Raw genomic sequence first — 22356 nt, forward strand, 5'->3', positions numbered from 1 at the left:
GCCAAACATGCAAATACAGATGCTAAAACTCCAAACAGGCACCAGGACTATTAATCTGCATGGATCAGGGCTTGCAAAGGGGGGTTACCGCTGCATTAAAATATCTTGAAAGAAACCGCATAGGCCTTTGGGAAAAGCACTGCATTAAGTATCAGAGCAGTATCCTGCCTCCCATTCCAACTACCTGGGCGTTGCTAGAAAAGTCACTCAACCTCTCTGAGCCTGTTTGTCCTGCACAACGCGACAGAACCGATCTCACGGGGATGCACTGAAGACCAAACGGTATAATATTCGTAATTCCAGCCCTAGCCTGGCACAGGGCAAATTCTCAGTGAAGACCAGCTTCGAGCTCTGCGAGCTCAGAGTTTCATTCGATGCGCTCGGCGCTCTGTCTCGAGCGGGATTCCCCCGGAGCCGGAGTCTGCGCTCTGGGCTCGACTGAGGCTCCCTGGCTGCTCGCGCTTTTCTCTCCTTGTCCAAGATGGCGGTGGTCGGCGGCGCTGAGGCGGGATCCGAGCGAGCCCAGTGAAGGTAGCGGCGAACGGAGCCCCCACGAGGGCGGGCCGGGCGCCCACCCCGAGGACACAGCGGCCCCGCCCTGTCGCCACCCGCCGCCCTGGGCCCGCGACACCGCCGCGGGGGCGCCCCAGGCCCGCCGAGGCCTAGCCCAAGGGCCGAGCCGGGGACTGGAGTAGCGGCCGCGGCCGCCCCCGGGAAGGGGCTGGAGCGGGCCGAAGGAGGAGGGCGGGCGGGAGCTGTTCAAACGGGGAAGGCGGGAAAGCTGCGGGGCCGGGAGGGGGCGTGCGGCCGCCCCGGGGGCTGCGGGCCGGGGCCGCCCCTCCCCCTGCGCGGGCCGTCTCCGCCCTCGGGGGCGCCGGGAGGCCGCCGGGGCCGCGGGAGCCCGCGCCGGGGCCGGCTGCGGCGCGGGAGCGGGCGGCGGGGGTCCCCGGGGCTGTCAGGTGGACGGGGCCCCGCGGCCGGGGCGGCGGGAGGGCTGGGTCCTCGGCTGGCAGGAGAGGATGCGAGGCGCTTTCTTCTTTTCCTCTTCGCAGAGCTTTGTTGAACTAGCTGTCGCTGCAAAACCTGCCGGGAGAGTCCCGTTGGTTTGCCGTGGGGCCCGCAAAAACAGTGGTCCCGGGGGCTGTTGGTCTAAATCACCGGGTATTGCGTGTGTCCCGTGCGTGCGCCCGCTACGATCGCGCCTCCGTAGGGGGAGTCTCCTCCACACAGGCCCATTTTCCCTCCACAACTACTTGTAGATTCACTGCAAAAAAAAATTTTTTTTTTTTTACTATCATGCAAAAGAAAAAGATCTGCCTCCCTCCTTTCTGTTGGCTGAGTTGGTGGCTCATAGCAGAATAAGTTAAAAAAAAAAAAAAAAGCTGACTCGAGATCGGACCCAGAGCCTGTTGATCGGAGGAGGCTTGTCAGAATTTGCATTGCTGGTGTGTGGTCAGCGTGCGGTGACCGCCATGGGAGGATTCAGTGCCCATCCCAGGCTGCCGCCATCCCTGCAGCTTCCAGAGCTGGCAGGGGCTGTGAGTGCTGCATAGGTAGGTCCCTGGACAAGGCGGGAGCCCAGAATTCAGAGTCGACGTGTTGGGACCTTGGAGGAAACATGAAAAGCAGAAGACGTCACCTGCTCGGATCCTAGGAGTGGCAGCAGCAAAACTTCAGAAACTGGCAAGAGCTGGAAGTGGGTCTGCCTCCACCGTCTGAGGAGAGAGCCTGGGAGTAGGGGCGAGGCGCCCTCACCCTGGACAGGACCGCTTCCTGGGGTTTCACTGGCTGCCGCTGTACATGGCTTCCTTGAATCGTCTTTGTCAATGCTCATTTATACTCTGGGATGAAGATGGTTAGAGATGCCTGGGGCTCGTATCACCTCAGAACTCACCTCCAAAGCGTCTCCAGTATTTGTGGCTTGAGTTTCCGGGATAAAGAACACTACATCTGATGATTTTCCCTTTTCCCTCGTTCCCTTGGCCATGCTGAAAGCCCGTGCCTGGATGTAGCCTGTATTATCTACAAGTGGAAGAGCGCCCTGGCTGCCCTTGTTCATATCCTAAAGAAAAGTCCCAGGAGAGCGGTTTAGTCATGAGCACATTTCACCAGTGTGCATGTTTTTGGTTTTTTCTTATCATGGCTTGTGTCTTCCATAAGCAATATTAAAGAAGGAACTTATGTTGTCATTTCTTAGCACACCGAGACAAGCAAAATTGTACAATTCATCCCCTCATTGAAGTTGACAGCATGGAAATTTATAAGCTCCAAAAGTACGGAATTCAGGAGAATGGATTTTAATACCTGTTTTACATTTGCCAACATTTAATGTAATTATGACCTCTTTTCTAATGTGGAAATCAAACCTAGTATTTTTCTTTTTCATAAATTCTCGCAATCTGCTCCCTATCCCTGAACACTGATTTTTATCATGAATAATACTCGAGACCTGGAAGGAACGTGAGGGGTTCATCTGATCTTACGTAAATGTTGCCTAACTCTGCCTTTCTTTCCTCCTGTTGCATGAGACTTCCTTATCTGGTATCATCTCTCTTCTGTGAGTCAACAACCAAACCTAATCTCTGAGCTGCAACACTACCTTGATCTTAAAGAACCTGGAGATGCAGGGCCCATCAGTCTGCCAAAGCTCTGAGTGGTAGAGTCCATCACATTTGGTTTTTCAAGCTCTTGGCTACCCCAGCTCTTGGTGAATTGGACTTCTTGTCAGGCCCCATTCATTCTTCCCTACAGCTTACCTAATCCTATAATTTATAAGAAGTTCTTTGGTGGTACTAAGTTTAAACAGCAGGCCTAATTCCAATATACAGTGCCAGTTGTGTGGGCCTCTGCCTCATTTTCCAAGACGGCCGGTGATGGCACCACGAGTGCTTTCCCATATCTAATATGTCGGTGGATCTCTCATTCTGTCCTTAGAGGCACCCACTGCTGTGGTCAGATGGCTCAGCTCTGATGTATGTTACTTTAGGTTTCTCCAGAGGGACAGCCTACTTATAAATCTCAGGGCCTGCCCCTGCTCAGCTTCAGAACTGCATTTTGTTGATGACAGATTGATGTCATTGCATATTTCAGAATTTCTTTGCCATTATTTCTCAAACATTCTTCACCAGACTTTCACTTAGCATAAAAAGCATTTAATTGAAGGCCTCAAGTGTGGTAGTTCTTGGCATCATCAGCCCGTGAAAACTAATGTGATCTATTTAATAAACTCACTATTTGAGTGCCACCAAGAGGATGTGCTGTTTTCAGATAAAAGGGGCAATTCCCTGTGACCCTCCCTCTCCCCTGCCTTCACCCCTCTGGAGTCAGGGCAACTGGGGTGGGAAGGAGAGGATAATGGTTTCCACTGAAGAAAGTTTCATACATAAATGCTGACTGTGAAAAGCTGGCAGCATTATATATCTTGTCTCCTCACGTTTTCACGTGGGACCTGGCCTACTGTCCCCTTCATTTCCTGGGGAAAGGCCCGTGGTTCTGCAGTTTCCCTTTAGAGTAACCCAGTTATTTTAGTTTCTTCATTCCAACTACTCTTACCTTGAGCACATCCACTCTTTAAAAAAAAAAAAAAAAGATTTTTTATTTATTTGAAAGTCAGAGTTACACAGAGGAGAGGCAGAGAGAGAGAGAGAGGTCTTCCATCTGCTGATTCACTCCCCAGATAGCTGCAGTGGCTGGAGCTGCACCAATCCAAAGCCAGGAGCCAGGAGCTTCTGGGTCTCCTATGTGGGCACAGGAGCGCAGGGACTTGGGCCATCTTCCGCTGCTTTCCAGGCCATAGCAGAGAGCTAGATCGGAAGTGGAGCAGCCAGGTCTCGAACCAGAGCCCATATGAGATGCCAGCGCCCCAGGCCAGGGCGTTAATCCACTTCATCACAGCACCGGCCGCAAATGCATGCTTGATTTCACTTCTCAGGGAGGGGGAGAAGTGCTTTTTTATGTTTTAATGTAACTGTGACTATGAAAGTTTCCTTTGTTGATCGGATTCAGTTTTCACAGAAGTGGCATGTTTCAGTATTGCCCACAGCTCTCTGAAGGGAGTTGTAATGTGTCATTAAAGTGGCCTTCAATATTTCTAAATCCCATTATTATAATAAAGGAAAATTAAAATTTAAACAAATGACCTGGCAACTCAACTGTTAAGCCTTTGACTAACTGGAGAACACTTTAAAAATTTCCTGCAGGTTTTTCCTGCAGGGCTTGTGACATTGCTTGTCCTTAAGTATTTGAAAAGCTTCACCTTTCGGTGTGTATGGTAATGTCATCTTCCATGTCCAAATGGGCCTTTAGACTGGAATGCCAAGACAAGTTTTGAAAGTTAAGTCTGCTATTGAGAACGTCTACAGAATTGTAGCGCTTCTAATTCATGGAAAATCTTAATAGTCATGAAAATGTCATCACCAGTGAACAAATGATAATCCTCCCTAATTTCCCCTAGCCTTTAAGAAAGGCTTGTTGCTGTTGAAAGCTGCTGTATGGCCAAGTAGTGTAAGAAGTGGACCTACTTTTGCAGTGTATGAATTTGAGCAAATTCATAGAGCCTACCAAAGTGCACAGAAAAATATTTAAAAAAAAATACTGTGCTCTTATGAGCTTTAATATCCCTATCCTGCTACCATCTTTTCTGTTTAAATTGCAATACAATGGATTTTACCATTTCACCTGTCCAGTGGGTAGGGTTTTGTGGTCTTCAAGTATCTGTCTTTCTCTGCATCTTGCTTTATCTGTGCATTTTGCAGCCATGATTGAATCTTTCCCTCTGACTTAATGTCAGTTTTTACCCTGTCTTGGTGTTGTCAGTCCTGTTGGCAATTCATAAAGTCTCAGTAATTTTGGAAGTCTTTTTAATATAGGAGGTATTTCATATACTTCCCCAAATGACAGCCTTAAATCAGGAATCCAGTCTAATTAAGCCCAGCACACTTCCTGCAGTTTCGAGCCCGGTATGTTCACAGAGAGAACGAGGAGGTGACGAGACACTCCCTGATTCCTTGCCGCCCTCCCAGGCAGCCCTGGATCTCTGCACATTCCGTCTGGAAGGTTGCTTCTCCACAGTGATTGCGCATTACAGGAAGGTTTTCCTTCTTTGTTTCTCAGACCTGGTCCTGTAGACGGGAAGGCGCCTGGACACAGTGACACATTCTCAAAGGCCCTGCAGGACCGCCATGGCTTATGATGACTCCGTGAAGAAAGAAGGTATGACCCCTTAACCTGAGAAGCATTCCAAAGCGGGTGTCCTCTTCAGTCCCTGCAGCCCGTGGATCTAGAGCCTGCCGAGTGACAGTCCAGAGCACTGTTAGGACACTCGGCCTCCACGTCATCCCCAACCGGGCCCAAGGAAACGAAAACCAAGGCAGGGCTTCCAGCCGCAGAGTCTGAATCCGAGTCTCAGTTCACTGGGGCGAGCCCCTGCAGCACTCTTGGTCCTTGCCAGCTCCAGTGTGCAGGAGTCTGGGATAGGAATCACACGCTGGACTCCCGCAGCGCAGCGCAGCACAGCACATGAATCCTTACCCTGTCAGCCTTACCTCTGCAGTCTGTCCACCTGCCATGTCGTAGCTGAGAACCCAGGTCTGAGGGTGCACCGGGGCCTTTGCGTGGCATGGAAGTGTTGTATCTTCAGGTTTGGTTCTTGGGTTTGCAGCCAGGTCATCAAGAAATACTGTTTGTCCACCGGGTCTAGCCCTGCGTTCCAGGGGACTCTGTGTGACATTCTTTTCATATGAAAATAAAGGGACCATTGCATCACAAGCGTGGTAACTTGCTGGCTACTTATTTGACTCTCTGTTTCCTTTCCCACATGAACCTGTGCCTCTCAGATTGCTTCGATGGTGACCACAGCTTTGAGGACATAGGACTCGCAGCCGGCCGAAGCCAACGAGAAAAGAAACGCTCTTACAAAGACTTCTTAAGGGAAGAGGAGGAAATCGCTGCTCAGGTCAGGAATTCTTCCAAGAAGAAGTTAAAGGTAGGTGCTAAACATGGACTTAGGGGAGCTTTAAACTACTTCTTGACCATATTTCCTAATATTGGAAGAGGGAAGTGTCTTTTGAAAACTTTAGAAAAGAAAAATAAAGAGGCCGGCGCTGTGGCTCACTTGGTTAACCCTCTGCCTGTGGCGCCAGCTTCCCATGTGGGTGCCGGGTTCTAGTCCCGGTTGCTCCTCTTCCAGTCCAGCTCTCTGCTGTGGCCCAGGAAGGCAGTGGAGGATGGCCCAAGTGCTTGGGCCCCTGCACCTGCATGGGAGACCGGGAGGAGGCACCTGGCTCCTGGCTTTGGATCGGTGCAGCGCCAGCCATGGCAGCCATTTGGGGGGTGAACCATGGAAGGAAGACCTTTCTCTCTGTCTCTCTCTCTCATTGCATAACTCTACCTGTCAAATAAATTTTAAAAAAGAAAAGAAAAAGAATGTTCACGCCTATTATTATTTCCTGTATTTTTTTCCCCAAAGTCAAAGATCATTCAAGGACAAGAGTAGTTCCAAACTGTGCTTGCCTCCTCGTCTTCCCAGTGGTCAGCTCTTCCTCCTTCCTTTCAGGACAGCGAACTCTACTTCTTGGGGACGGACACGCACAAGAAGAAGAGGAAGCACTCTGATGACTACTACTATGGAGGTAAGGATGGGGAAGGGCAGCAGGTGGGATGCGCACATCACCGGTTCTTGGAGTCGGGGTAGGGGATGAGGGATCCAGATGTTGCTGACTCAGTGGCCTATTTAACAGGACAGTGGTTCTTGTTCTGAGTGCCGATAAACCAGTGTGAAGGAGGAGAGAGGTGGAGGGCTGGTATTTTGGAGGATTCAGCATAGAAGAACAGTCTTCATTTGTGATACACCAGGTACCAGGTCCCTTCTCCCCCCAATCATCCACTTATCTTGTGCCCATTGTTATCTAGCATCCCTTTTGTCATTTGTAGTCCTTGGACCCTCTGGCCTGCACCTGGGGTCACCTCTCAACCAGTGTGTATCCACTCACAAAACCACTTTTCTTAGCTATGGTATAAGCATAGCTGACAAGACTAACCTTTTACCAGAGTGGGTTTGTCCTGAACGCAGAAACAGATACTATACTCTGCCTGTAACCTAATCTAAATTGTAACTACCCTTAATCCCACAGCTGTAGTCCAACTTCTGGCTATGTTCTCATTGGTTTCTCGTGAAGACTCAGTGAAGACAAACGACTTTAGTGGCAAGAACTGTCTCCAGGGTCAGAGGCAGACTCTACCAAGCCAAGAAGCACCTGGGCCTCATCTCTGAATGTTAGGAATCAGTTAAGGGGTCTCCCGCAAATCATTCTGTTAGCCTCTTCTGCGTGTTAGCTGGCTGCTTTTGGTGAAAGAGGACGCTTGTTAGAAGTTGCTTCCTGTCATATTGACAGCACTTCTCTTGATTATTTCCAGACATTCCGTCTTTGGAATCGTCACAGAAGAAAAAGAAAAAGTCCAGCCCGCAGTCTGCCGATAGCGCCATGGACCTGCTGAAAGCTATAACTTCCCCACTGGCGGCAGGCTCCAAGCCCTCCAAAAAGTCAGGGGAGAAATCTTCCAGCTCTTCCAGTCACTCGGAGAGCAAAAAGGAACACCATAGGAAGAAATTCAGTGGGAGCAGTGGGGAGCTGTCCCTGGAAGATGGGGGCTCCCACAAACCCAAAAAGATGAAGCCCCTCTATGTGAACACAGAGACACTGACCCTTCGAGAGCCTGACGGTCTGAAGATGAAACTCATCCTCTCACCAAAGGAGAAGGGAAGCAGCTCAGTTGACGAGGAGTCTTTTCAGTACCCCTCTCAACACGCAACTGTGAAAAAACCCTCTAAGAAGTCAGCTCGGGACGAGCAAGGTGCTTTACTCCTGGGACACGAGTTACAGAGTTTTCTGAAGACGGCCCGGAAGAAGCACAAGTCCTCCTCGGACCCGCATTCATCTCCCGGCCCGGAAGGCTGTGGCTCGGATGCCTCCCAGTTCCCAGAATCCCACAGTGCTAATCTGGATCTTTCGGGGCTTGAACCTATTCTGGTAGAATCAGACTCCTCCTCTGGTGGGGAGCTAGAGGCCGGGGAGTTGGTGATAGATGATTCTTACCGGGAAGTCAAGAAGAAAAAGAAGTCCAAGAAGAGCAAAAAGAAGAAGGACAAGGAGAAGCACAGGGAGAAGCGTCACTCCAAGTCCAGGAGGAGCTCGGGACTCCCGGCTGCCGTGGTGGGCGAGGTCCCTGTGGCGCCTGGCCCTCCTCCCAGCACCCCGTACCCCGCAGCTGCTGCCACACCCCCACCACTTCCTGGCCTCCACACGGACGGGCATAGTGAGAAAAAAAAGAAAAGAGAAGAGAAGGAGAGAGAAAGGGAGAGAGGAGAAAAGGTAAAACGTTTTACAGCGTGCTGGGCGGCCAGGGTAAGGCAGGTCCTCCTGGGTGGTGAGAGGCCGAGGGGAAGCGCGGGCGTGTCGCAGGGTCGGGAGAACCTGTCGGAAGGATAAAGGGCGTGAAGCAGTGCCATGGCACAGAAGCAGGAGCAGTCCTGAGTACTCATGGGTCGTGATGGAGTTAATCTCCCATCGTGCTGTGCGTGGCTGTAGGAATGGTTCTAGAATCCATCAAAGGCATTTCAGTTTCCAGTTTTCTTTCCCGTCCAGAACTGTCTCGCCATGGCAGTTGAGAGGTGGGAAAAGGTATTCTTTTAGTTCATTTTGAAAAATAGGTGGGCAAAATTAGAATGAGCTAATGGCTTTCCACTAACTGATGTTGGCTACTTTCTAGTACTCTTTTTAATGCTAAATGTGTTCTTTCACCATTTGAGCGCTACTGTGTGCCAAGGTCAGTGTTACAGATGGTGCCAAAAGATGGAAAGATGAACAGGATGTAGGGAGATAGGAATAATAACTCAATCACCTCCTTTTGATTTCTTTCTCAAAACTCGAGAAACTTTCTAACAGTTGTTCCTTGGGCCTCATGATTGTGTTCTTTAGGTTTCCTTTAAAGCAAATTACACTTTTTGTCCCTGTTATCAGAATGACATTTTTGTAGAAATTTTTAAACTCAGAATAGCAGAAAAGAATCACAATTTTGCAACCTAAAGACAGCTATTCTCTCCCTCTGTTTATAGTTCTACAAAATGAAGTTTGAGGTAGATCTGAAAGAAAAGCTACTAAGGAGAAGAAAATCAAATGTATTAAGAACATGAGAATGGGAATTCTGTTTCCATCTGTGAGGTGCAAGTTATTTTTCCCATTACACAAGGTGTCTGAGGCAAAAATCAATGTGAACTTAAAGACCTGGACATTTAAATATTAAGAGTGTATTCACTTGTTTATTTGAACATTTCTTCATGATGGTATATGTTCTATGTAAAACTCTTTATCCTAAGACTGTCATCCTGGTCATTATATAATAATGCCATGAAGTCATCACACAGCACTGACCGTGAGAGGACAGGTGGTCAGGGAACACACGAGGAGGAAGGACGTGAGTGGAAGAGAACATGTGGAGCAGAAGGATGTCTGGGAAGTGGCGTAGAAAAGTGGCTGAACCCTGGTCCTGTGTTTCCAGGTGGCGTAGAAAAGTGGCTGAACCCTGGTCCAGTGTTTCCAGCCACCTGGTGAATGCTCTGTTTGGGTGCCTCGGGCACTTCAAACCTTTGTGTCACAAATTGAGCTCATCATCAGGGCCCCAAACCCACATCTGTTCCTCAGTCTCTTTCTCTACTCCCCCAAATTCGATACTGTATGCTCTTTTTCTCAGCATTTTATTATGGGATTTTTCAAACAAAAAGAAGGTTTGAAAAAGGAGTCTAAGTTATTATTTTATTGTTCGCTTGGTCATATTTCTATCCATCCATGAGTTCATATGACTTTTTTTTTTAAGATTTATTTATTTATTCTAAAGACAGAGTTGCAGAGACAGAGAGAGAGAGAGGAGTCTTCCATCCTCTGGTTCACACCCCAGATGGCCACAGTGGCCGGAGCTGAGCAAATCCAAAGCCAGGAGCCAGGAGATTCTTCTGGTCTCCACACGGGTGCAGGGGCCCAAGGACTTGGGCCATCTTCCACTGCTTTCCCAGGCCACAGCAGAGAGCTAGATTGGAAGAGGAGCAGCTGGGACTCGAACCAGCACCCGAATGAGATGCCAGCACTGCAGGTGGTGGCTTTATCTGCTACACCACAGCACCGGCCCCTCATATGACTTTTTTAAAAATGTGTTTCAAAATAAGTTACACTTACTTCACCCCTAAACACTTTAACTTACATGTCATTAACTGGAGTTTAATATTTGTTTTCAGGAATTATTTAAATAAAATTTACATATAGTGAAATGCATAGATACTAAGTGTATCATTTGATAAGTTAGGTTTTTTGTTTTGTTTTGTTTTGTTTTTAACTTGAGAGTCTGAGAAAGAGCTCCAAACCACTTCAGTTTCCATATGCCCACAACAGCCAGGGGTCTGAAGCCAGGAGCCAGAGATTCAAAGTAAGTTTCCCATGTTGGTGGCAAGAACCCAAGTACTCAAGTGATCACTGGTGCTTACCAGAGTCTGCACTGGCAGGAAGTTGGGTTAGGAGCTAGAAACCCAGTATACTGATGTGGGATGTGGGATGCAGGGTCTTAACCCCTAGGCTAAATGCCATTGCCCCATTTGATGAGTGCCTGTGTGACCAAACCTTTGTCGTGATACAGACATCAGGGTGGGTGTTTGGCATAGCAGAGGAGACATGGGCCCTGGATGACGAACAGTTAGTGACACAAGGCTTAGAGATAGCCAAGGCATCCAAACAAATACTCACCAGGCAGCTGGAAATACAGGACCAGGGTTCAGTTAATTGTTTGCAGTACTTCCACTGTGACATCTGCATTGTGGATTTGAGTGCCTGCTCTGCTCTGGATCCCAGCTTCCTACTGAGGTACACCTTGGGAAGCAGCAGGGGACGATTCAGGTACTCGGGCCCCTGCCACCCACTGCCACCCACGTGGGAGATTGGAATTGAATTCCTCTCCTGGCTTGTGCTTGGCCCAGCCCCAGCTATCGTGGCCGTTTGTGGCATGAACCAGTGGATGAGAGAGATCTCTCTCTATCTTTCTCTCTCTCTCAGATAAGATAAATAAATAAAAATTATATGTAAAAAAAAAGATAATGATATTACCATGATCCAGAAAGCTCTCTCATAATACTTTCCAGTCAAATCCCTCCCCTAGAACCATCCAGTATTCAATGTTTTTTCCAGCCACTGCCACTATCTTGGTCCTCATTCCTCCATAGACATAATGTCGTAAATGGCTTCCTTTCCATGTCTTCCATCATGCAATTAATCTTACGTGTTGATTCCTGAATGATTTAAGTACCACTTTGAGGGTGACAGCCCTCTTCACCACCTCCAGAGGTCCTTACTGCCTCTATGTTATTAGACAGTATGCTCTAAGGGAACTGGGTCCCTGCTGCTTAACCCAATGATCTGGCCAGTTGTAGTTAGTCAGTAAGTACTTGTTGGTTGAGTAAATATCAAGATCCGAGCCATGGCCAGGTATTCATAATTGTCTGAATTTAGCCCCAGACCTCCCCTTTCAGCTCCACCTCATATGCTTCTGCTTTGTTTGCAGACTGTGTGTAAACCAAACTTGCTCCTCTCATCATTACCACCCTTCCCTTGCTTAATCTTTGTAGTGGACCTCCCCTTCTCACACACTCTTACCTGTGCTTTATGACTGGACCAAGGGGCTGGTGCTGTGGCTTAGGTTAAACCTCATCCTGTAGTCCTGGCATCCCGGATGGGTGCCAGTTCAAGTCCCAGTTGCTCTACTTCGATGCAGCCCCCTGCTAATGCACCTGGGAAAGCAATGGAAGGTTCCCCAAGTCCCTGGGCCCATTAACCCATGTGGGAGACCCAGAAGAAGCTCCTGGCATCAACCTGGCACAGCCCTAGCTGTTGCAGTCATTTGGGGGAATAAACCAGTGGATGGGAGATCTCTGTCTCTCTCTCTCTTTTTAAATTTTTATTTATTTTTATAATTTTTTTTTTAATTTGAAAGAGTTACATAGAGAGCTTCCATCCACTGGTTCACTCCCCAAATGGCAGAGCTGGGAGCCAGAAGCTTCTTCCGGGTCTCTCATGTGGATGCAGGGGCCCAAACACTTAGGCCAACTTATGTTGCTTTCCCAGATTTATTAGCAGGGAGCTGGATCAGAAATGGAGCAGCCAGACTGAAACCGGTGCCCATATGGGATGCTGGCCTTACAGGCAGTGGTTCTATCTGCTATACCACAGCACCAGCGCCTGTAGAGAATCTTGAATGCCAAGATAAGGGACTTTGTAGTGGGCACTTTGAGTTTATGAGCAAGGTTTCAGTATAATTTAAATAATAAAAATAAGGGACTTGGTAGTGGGTACTTTGTGGTTTATAAGTAAGGCTTCAATGCAGTCCAAGTAATAATTTAAGAATAAAATGAGGGGCCGGCACTGTGGCGCAGCAGGTTAAAGCCCTGGCCTGAAGTGCCTGCATCCCATATGGGCACCGGTTATAGTCCCTGCTGCTCTACTTCTAATCCAGCTCTCTGCTATGGCCTGGGAAAGCAGTAGAAGATGGCCCAAGTCCCTGGGCCCCTGCACCCACATGGGAGACCCGGAAGAAGCTCCTGGCTCCTGGCTTCAGATTGGTGCAGCTCTGGCCGCTGTTGCCATCTGGGGAGTGAACCAGTGGGTGGAAGACCTCTCTCTCTGTCTCTACCTCTCTCTGCATCTCTATCTTAAATAAATGTTAAATAAAATAAATCTTTAAAAAAATAAAATAAAATGATAGAGGTGTACAAGGTGAATTAGAGTGAGGAGAGACTCATTTGACAAACTACTCAGGAAGTCAGTAATAGAAGCCTAAAATAAAGCTGAAGAGACCGATTCAGGAAAAACTGAAAGAAAAACAGACTTTTGGCAACTGGCTTCCACGTGGGAAGCCAAAGTGAGTATAGGGATGTCCCTTACTGTGTTGAAAGAGGGTACCTTAGGGACAGCATCATTTTTTTTTATATGATTTATTTTATTTATTTGGAAGAGTTACAGAGAGAGGGAGAGACAGAGAGAGAGGTCTTCCATTCACTGGTTCCCCAGATGGCTGCAACGGCTGGAGCTGCACCCATCTGAAACCAGGAGCCAGGAGCTTCTTCCAGGTCCCCACATGGGTGCAGGGACACAAGGACTTGGGCTATCTTCTACTGCTTTCCCAGGCCAGAGCAGCTGGGACTAGAACCGGTGCCCATATGGGATGCTGGCACTGCAGGTAGCAGCTTTACCTGCTATGCCACCATGCTGGCCCCCATACTTTTGAATTTAAGCATTTTTGGGTTTTTTGTTTGTTTGTTTGTTTGTTTTTGGCTTGTTTTGTTTTTGACAGGCAGAGTTAGACAGAGAGAGAGAGAAAGGTCTTCCTTCTGTTGGTTCACCCCCACAAATGGCCGCTACGGCCAGCGCGCTGCAGCCAGCGCACCGCGCCAATCCAAAGCCAGGAGCCAGGTGCTTCCTTCTGGTCTCCCCTGCAGGTGCAGGGCCCAAGCACTTGGGCCATCCTCCACTGCATTCCCAGGCCACAGCAGAGAGCTGGAATGGAACAGGAGCAACTGGGACAGAATCCGGCGCCCCAACCGGGACTAGAACCCGGGGTGCTGGCGCCACAGGCAGAGGACTAGCCAAGTGAGCCACGGTGCCCGCCTAATTTAAGCATATTTTATTCAGCAAATATTTTTGTTGCATATACTGTGGGGGCTTTCGTTTGGTTTTGGTTTGTTTTGAAAGGCAGAGTCAGAGAGCCCTCCATCTGCTGGCTCCCTCCCCCAGTGGCTGAAATGGCCAGGACTGGGCCAGGCCAGAGCCAAGAGCCTGGAACTTCATCTGGGTCTCCCACATGGGTGGCAGGGGCCCAAGCACTTGGACTATCTGATGCTTTCCCAGGTGCATTAGCAGGGAGCTGGATCAGAAGTGGAGTAGATGGGACTGGAACCAGTATCCCTATGGAATGTGGCTGTCGCAGGTAGCAGCTTAACCCTCTGTGTGTGCCACAGCGCCAGCCCCTATGTTATGTTTTGTACACCTGACCCTGGGAATAAACATTTCCTATGAAGCTTTAAAGAAACAACTTTCCCTCGGTTTTGTTTCAGTATTTAAAAGAACTGCCTAAAAATCAGGACAGAATCTACTTGGAGATAGCAAGGAATACTCTGGGTGTAGTGTTCCCTCCCCCAGCTGTGAGCAGAGACTGGGGAACCAACATGTAGATAGGAGCCAAGGTAGGAAATATGAGCACAACTCACAACTCAGAGAAGTAGAGGAGGTGAGAAGAACCGCTGGTTTGGGAAAAGAAGGTAAGTTAGATTTAATTCTGAAGTGTGAGCACCAGGTATTCAGCATAGCTAAGTGGTAGAGAGTACAGACTGTGGAGCCAGACCACCTAGATCCAAATCCTGCCTCTTCACTACCACAGTTATGTGATGTTGGACAAGTTGCATAATATCTCTCTGTTGAGGATGATAACAGGGTCATTGAGGATTAAGAAGGGTCAAAGTGTTTAGGGCTTCAGTGTGCCTAGGCTCTCTGAGAGCCTCATCAACTCACCAGGCACTACTAGATATTTTAGCTTTAAACTTTCAAGAGAAACAGTAGTACTTGACATTTGTCAAATATCTCATGAGCTGTTGGCTCAGTACTAATCAACGTATAATGTTGCATCCCTTTAGATGGTGCTGTGTCTTTGTTAAGTTGGGTCGCCTGATTGCTGTGATTAAAAAAGCGAGCATGGCGTGAAGACCCACATGGGCACTGCAGTGAGCCAAGGAAGTTTGGGCACTCTTGTCTTTGCACAGTGCTGAGCTCGTTAGTGAGCTTTTGGTAGTATTAACTGTCATAGTCATCATCTCCGTGGGAATTTCCAGAGAACAATTGGAACTAGGATTAAAAATTTAAAGCTAGGTGTTCCTGAGTATGGGTGTGGGAACATATAAGGAAATTGAGCCCAGAATCTTGGAGAACACTTATTTGGGCACTATTAGATAAGATGGGGCAGAGTTGTGTTGGAAGGGAAACACGGAAAGTGGCAGGCTGGCAAGCCCAGGTGTTCAAGTGCAGTGGGGAAGAATGGAGCCCTGTCACTTGACAGGGATGGGAGGAGGGGCCTGACGTGGAAGTGAGTGCAGCAGGAGTGCACTCTGGGAAATTTTGATAGACACGAAGAGGGGAAATTGGACTACCTCCTTGCCGAAAGGTAGCCTTTAGGTGTTAAGTTGTGTCTTCGGGGTGGTTTTTGGTTTCTGTGGGCTAGTTTTGGTCCTGCTTTCTAAAGAAGAGTATAGAAATCATATGTAGCATCTTGATAGTTTCCCACCCATAGCTCATCCCATTGGAGTGGAAGGTTTTTGATTCTATAGAAGAACAGGATATGGTTACATTTCAAACATACCTTTTGGTTTTATTAAATCAATGAAAACCCATTTACTGTCACTCAAAATACTACCCTGTGATGTTGCCACTTTGGTGGCATACCTCCATTATCTGTAGGTTTCCTGAATGGGCACATTTTCTCTGAGTAAGCTAACCTGGGCCAGGTAGCCCCGTGCCTGACACACTCAAGCACTGTTTGTTGATCTACTGATAAATTAAATTCTGAGATACAACTAGACTTGTGATTTTATTACAGAAGTTTTCCTTCTAGCAAAAGTGAGTGGTAAAAATCAGTAGTTACCCTCTGGTTGAATGTGTGTTTTGTGCCAGGCTCTCTCAGGCATGTTACAGACAGTATGGTCTTGATTGCTAGGAACCATTGGTCCCATTTGACAGAGGAAGAAGCTGAGAAGAAGAGGCAGAGCCAGAGTTTTAGTATGCATTCCACTAGCCACACGCTTGTTATCCTTCCACTGTGCCATGTGCCTTTCCAGACCTTCAAGACATAGCTACTCAGTGCTTTAATGTACCTTCAGCAAAGCCAACAGTAGATTCTAAGTCAAGGAAAACCAATATGGTGCTGCCTGTGTCTGAGGTTTATCCTGTGGTGAAATAGATTTTTTACTTTTTAATGTAAAAGACAGTGTCATGAAGTAGTCAGAAGCTTGACTTGAATTCAACAAACTTGGAACTTTAATCTAGTGCTCCACTTACTAGCTTTGTTCTCTTTAAGATTGCTCCCTCACTTCTCTGCTAATTTGTAGCAAGGGGTTGTTTAGATTAAATTAGGTGATACATGTAACATGTGTCTCGCAGGGAATGGCCCAGTAAATGTTAGCTGATACTAGGATTGCTGTTGCTTGTAATTTACATTCTCAGCATAAAATATACTTGAAAACATCTTTTAAAGCCTTTTTCCAGCCACTCCTTTGAGATGTTTGACTAAGCTAGGAGATTATGCTTTTATGCATGTAATACCCTACCTTTAATAGAAGCATAGCACCCACCTTTAGGGAACCAAACTCTGCAGTTATCTCACAGATTTGGGAAAAAAATTAAGAACCAGGGGCTGGTGCTATGGCATAGCGGGTAAAACCACTACCTGCAGTGTCAGCATCCTATATGGGCACCGGTTTGAGTCCTGGCTGCTCCACTTCCATCCAACTCCTTGCTAATGCACCTGGGAAAGCAGTAGAAGATGGTTCAAGTCCTTGGGTCCCTGCACCCACGTGGGAGACCCAGAAGAAACTCCTGGCTCCTGGCTTCAGATTGGCCCAGCTCCGGCCGTTGCTGCCATTTGGGAGGGGAACCAGTGGCTGGAAGACTTCTCTCTCCCTAACTCTGCCTTTCAAATAAATAAATAAAATTTTAAAGATTTATTTATTTATTTGAAAGGCAGGGTTACAGAGAGGCAGAGGCAGGAGCTTCTTCCGGTCTCCGACGCGGGTTCAGGGGCCCAAGCACTTGGGCCATCTTCCACTGCTTTCCCAGGCATAAGCAGAGAGCTAAGTCAGAAGAGGAGCAGCCAGGACAAGAACCGGTGCCCATGTGGGATGCGGCACCGCAGGCAGAGGCCTAGCCTACTGCCCCACAGCATTGGCCCCTGCTCTGCACTTCCCTGTGCTTGGCACTTGCCAGGTGCTAAGAGGATGAAGAGGAGTAACGTACAGTGTCTGCTCTCAAAGAGCGTTCAGTGTGTTGAACCGCAGGAAAGCCTGGGAATGACAGGGTTCCTGGGACAGGTATCATCTGATCCAGATCTCAAGGCCACACCAGTGTTCTCAGTGGAAGAGAGCAATAGGCCTTTCCTCAGAGGACGAGCACGCCATGTGAAGACGCGACACGAGAGAGCACCCTGAACTCAGTGTTCTGAAGTGCGCCGCAGAGGTCGCAGGTCACCATCCTGAGAGCAGGAGGAGGACCTGCTGCCAGAGCCGCCTCCTGGAAGGCAGAAGCACGCTAGACCACTGAGTGTGGCGCTTCCTTCAGGTGTCTCACACCCCCTGCATTCTCTGTGCTTTACCATGGGATAGTATCTCATTTCACAGAAGTGAAGCAGCCTGCCCAGGACACACCTGCGAGTGGCAAAGCAGGGATTTAAGCCGCTGCTTCTCTGCTGCAGGACCGTGCCCTTTCTGCCATATACAAAGTATTTAAATTACAATCAGTGATGTATCATGACAGATAGTGGATGTGTAGAGTACAGGCTAGAAAGATTCCATTCAAAATGGTTTAAAAAAGCTTTAGTATGGAAACCTTACCCATCTGGTAGCCTTTTCTTTAGCCAGTTCACATTTGAGCATCTTAATCAAAAAGAGCGTCAGGGGGCAGGCGCTGTGGTATGGCAGGTGAAGCCGCTGCCTGCAGTGCCAGCATCCCCTGTGAGCGCCGATTCAAGTCCCAGCTGCTCCACTTCTGATCCAGCTCTCTGCTGTGGCCTGGAAAAGCAGTGGAGGATGGCCCAAGTGCTTGGGTCTCTGCACCCTCATGGGAAGACCCAGAGGAGGCTCCTGGCTCCTGGCTTCAGATGGATGCAGCTCTGGCCATTGTGGCCAGTTAGGGAGTGAACCAGCAGATGGAAGACCTCTCTCTCTCTGCCTCTCCTTCTCTCTCTCTGTAACTCTTTCAAAATAAATAAATAAATCCTAAAAAAAAAAAAAGCATCAGGTAGTCTAATGCTTAGGTCTCAGCCCCAAAGGCAGCCTGCCTGTGCCCTGCTGGCCCTGCACTGCCTGAGTTTACTATTGTGGGTCTTGCTTTCCTCTGGCTACCTCGGCAGCAATGATGGAACTTACCTCCTAGGATAGTTACAAGATTATGGCTCTTAGAACAATGTTTCCTACGTGATGTTAACATCATGTATCATAGGGGTGCAATTATTAGCAATTTATATTGGGAAAATTGAAAGGACTGGGTTTCTGTCATTAGCCCAAGAAAACCAAATTTTATTTTCAAGATTCATAAATGTATTGGTCCTTAACCCCTGAATGTTTTATCCTTTTAAACAGGATCTTGAACCAGAGTTAGGAAGAGGGATTTTCATGAGATTGCCAGAGTTTTGTTACCCAAACAGCTGAATAGGACTGCTTTATAAAGAACATTAAGAAGGAACATTGAAAACATCTTGATTTTGTGACATAGCTCATGAAGCATTTAAGAGGAGATTCTGGCTGTAAAGTTACATCCTGAGTCACATTTATTAAGTGGAATGATTGAGGGCGGTGATTTGCTACTAACACGTATCCGAGTTTTCAGAATATTAATGCTTGATTAAGTTAAAGCAGACTCTGTGTATTCCAGGTGTGATTCCCTGGCTGTCCTGTGTGTTTTCTTGCTTAGAAAGTATACGGTGGAATAACTGGAATTATTGGAAATGATTGAAATTATTGGAAATCTCCACTCTTTGTATATATCTCTACTAATTTAGAAAAACGATGTGTACCCTGGAAAATTTTTAACCCTTAGGTTTAAAATCTGAACTTTAGGTCCACAGACCACAGGCTGACGTTGTATCTTCCACAGTGGTTAGAGTCTAAGGTCAGCACATAAAGTGAAGATAGTTTCCCCAGAAAATGTCCTAGAAGGGCTCCTGTTGCAGGCTGACACGGTCTCTGTCCAGCAGGATGTCCCTCCAGGGCTACATTTTCTTTCTCTTCACGCCAAATGAGGGAAATCATTGACATGTAATCAGGAACCATACTTTTCTTAAAGAATTGTAACTGCAGATGTCAGAATCACACTGAGTGAGTTGTCCACATGGAGAGAGACACACAGAAACTATTTGGGGAAAGCAAATTTAGATATCATGTCACATTACCCCAAGGTGTGGGTCCTTAGAGTGGGATAAATGGCAGGTGGAATCACCCAGAATAATCCAAATATAAAATACACTTTAACTGTGTGTGTGTGTGTGTGTGTGTGTGTGTGTAATGCTGCTCCATTGTATCTTGGGCACAATAAAGGATCTGTAAAGAAGTATCTTGAGACATCCTAGGATGTAGAGCTGCTACTAAGTTAATAAAGGAGAATTAGCACCCCGCACTCTCTTCTACAGCAGCTCTAACAGATCTTGCTTTACCAAAAGAATGTTAAAACTGCTCAAAGGACCTTTACCATTTAAATGAAAAATTTTAGCGTGAGTGCTTGCTGGTATTTTCTTTGATATGGAAAGTTTCAGTCAGGGCCAGCATTGTGGTGTAAAAGGTTAAGCTGCCACCTGCCTTGCCGGTATCCTATATGGGTGCGGGCTGCTGCACCTCCATTGCAGCTCCCTGCTAATGCACCTGGGAAAATGGCCCAAGTCCTTGGGTCTCTGTACCCACATGGGACCCAGATGAAGCCCCTGATTCCTGGCTTCAGCTTGGCCCAGCCCCAGCTGTTGCAGCCATTTAGGGAGTGAACCAGTGGATGGAGGATCTCAGTCTCTCTTTCAGTACCTGCTTCTCTCTCTGTCTTTCAAATAAGATAAATGTAAAAGAAAAGCAAAAGTTTTATTCTACCCTTTGCCATAATTTCTATTTTTTTTATTTATTTATTTATTTATTTTTTGACAGGCAGAGTGGACAGTGAGAGAGAGAAACAGAGAGATAGGTCTTCCTTTGCCGTTGGTTCACCCTCCAATGGCCGCCGCGGCCGGCATGCTGCAACCGGCGCACCGCACCGATCCGATGGCAGGAGCCAGGTACTTATCCTGGTCTCCCATGGGGTGCAGGGCCCAAGTACTTGGGCCATCCTCCACTGCACTCCCGGGCCACAGCAGAGAGCTGGCCTGGAAGAGGGGCAACTGGGACAGAATCCGGTGCCCCGACCGGGACTAGAACCTGGTGTGCCGGCACCGCAAGGCAGAGATAATTTCTATTTTTAAAAAAATTTAGTATTGGCTTTTGGGGTGCCACAACTTCTGTTTTAAGAAGTACAGAGTAGAAAAGAGCTCATTAGTTTTTCATTGTGGAGTAACAAATTGTCACAAACTTAGTTGTTTAAAACAGCATCCATTTATTATTTCACAGTTCTGTAAGGCTCACCCAGGTTCTCTGCTCAGGGTCTACTTTAATGTGGTTTCTCTTACATCTGAAATTTTTGGGAGAGAAACTTTAAGGCTTTATTTTTAGAGCAGTTTTAGATACACAGCAAACTTCAGAGAAAAATACAGACATTTCCCATATCCCCTCCCCCCGCCATCCCATGCACGGGTGGCCTGTCCCACTATCAGTATCCACCACCAGAGTGTAGGCTGTTACAGCTGATGAACCTGCACTGACACATCACATCTTCAAAGTCCACAGTTCACTCCAGGGCTCGGTCCTGGTGTTGAGCATTCTGTGGGTTTAGACAAGGTTTACTGATCTGTGTCTCCTGTTAGAGTGTCACTTCCCTTAGCAACCACTGGTCTTTCTTCTTCTGCCACAGTTTCACCTTTTCCAGAATCCTGTGTGGTGGAATCATGTCACACATAGCCTTTCAGATTGGCTCTCACGAACAATGTGTACTTCAGTTTCCTCCATGTCTTTTCATGACCTGATACCTCTGTTTTCCTTTAGCGCTAAATACTATTTTATTACTGGATGTACCACACTTTGTCCATTCAGTGACTGCAGGACATCTGGGTTGCGTTCGTTCTGGCAGTTGTGAGTAAAGCTGCCGTAAACATCCTTGTGTGGGTTTTTGTGTGGGCACAAGTTTCAGCTTCTTTGAGTAGATACCAGGGTGCACAACTGACACCTTACATGGTAAGAGTTGGTTTGGTTTTACAAGAAATCACCATGGGGCCGGCGCTGTGGCGCACTAGGTTAATCCTCCACCTGTGGCGCCAGCATCCCACATGGGCACCGGGTTCTGGTCCCGGTTGCTCCTCTTCCAGGCCAGCTCTCTGCTGTGGCCCAGGAGTGCAGTGGAGGATGGCCCAAGTGCTTGGGCCCTGCACCTGCATGGGAGACCAGGAGAAGCACCTGGCTCCTGGCTTCGGATCAGCGCAGCACGCCAGCCGCAGCAGCCATTTGTGGGGTGAACCAATGGAAGGAAGACCTTTCTCTCTGTCTCTCTCTCACTATCTAACTCTACCTGTCAAATAAATAAATAAAAATCTTTAAAAAAGAAAAAAGAAACCACCAAGTGGCTGTGCCGTTCTGCATTCCCACTAGCAGCAACAGAGTCCCTGTTGCTGCATGTCCTCGCCAGCATTTGGTGGTGTCAGTGTTCTGGATTTTGGCCATTCTGATAGGTGTACACTGGTATCTTAATGTTGTTTTGATTCGCATTTCTCTGATGACATACAATGATGTGGAATGTCTTTTCTTGTTTGTTTATCATCTGTATGTCCACGATCAGCTGTCTTTCAAGGTCTTTGGTCCAGCTTTTCATTGGGTTGTTTCTTTTCTTACCGTTATTCTAAGCTCTTTGAATATTTTGGATAACAATGCTTTATCACATATATCTATAGAAAATATTTTCTCCTAGTCTGTGTATTGTCTCTTTACCCATCTAACAGTGTCTTTCACAGAGAAGAAGTTTTAATTTTTGTTTTGATTGTTTGTTTTTTGAATTTGGGAGGGAGTTGAGAATTGATGCCATTGGTTGTCTTTCTTTTTTATTTATTGGAAAGGCAAAATTTCAGGGGGTTGGGGAGAGACACAGAGAGGGAGAGAATTTTCAATTCTCTAGTTCACTTTACAAATGGCTACAACAGCCAGGGCCAGGCCAGGTGAAGCCAGGAGTCAGGAGCTCCATCTGGGTCTCCCATGTGGGTGGCAGGGGCCCAAGCACTTTCCACTCCTTTTCCCAGACACATTAGCAGGAAAGCTGGATAGAAAGTGGAGCTGCTAGGACTCAAACCATTGCTCTTGACCTACAGGGTTCACAGGCAGTGGCTTAACCTGCTGCGCCACAGTTCTGGTCCCAGAAGTTTTTAACTTTTTTTTTCCTAAAGATTTATTTATTT

The 22356-nt window shown here is 47.5% G+C and overlaps 1 protein-coding gene across 36 annotated transcripts in view; it reads left to right on the forward strand.

Moving 5' to 3' along the window:
* The first annotated feature begins 421 nt into the window (after window positions 1-421).
* Window positions 422-22356, forward strand: part of HMGXB4 (HMG-box containing 4) — a 40135-nt gene continuing 18200 nt past the window's right edge. For 2 of the 36 annotated variants that reach the window (XM_070052819.1, XM_070052839.1), the window contains exons 1-7: window positions 455-531; window positions 1053-2330; window positions 5113-5211; window positions 5835-5983; window positions 6554-6629; window positions 6738-6852; window positions 7414-8369. In XM_070052819.1, coding sequence (XP_069908920.1) covers window positions 7482-8369 — 888 coding nt within the window. In that variant the 5' untranslated portion in view covers window positions 455-531; window positions 1053-2330; window positions 5113-5211; ... (2 more) ...; window positions 6738-6852; window positions 7414-7481. Of the gene's footprint in view, window positions 532-1052; window positions 2331-5112; window positions 5212-5834; window positions 5988-6466; window positions 6630-6737; window positions 6853-7130; window positions 8370-22356 lie in introns of those variants that run through there. The other 34 variants (XM_070052820.1, XM_070052840.1, XM_070052818.1 and 31 more) reach the window with 25 other exon arrangements.

This window comes from Oryctolagus cuniculus, chromosome 11, assembly GCF_964237555.1.
Source record: "Oryctolagus cuniculus chromosome 11, mOryCun1.1, whole genome shotgun sequence".
NCBI lineage: Eukaryota > Metazoa > Chordata > Mammalia > Lagomorpha > Leporidae > Oryctolagus > Oryctolagus cuniculus.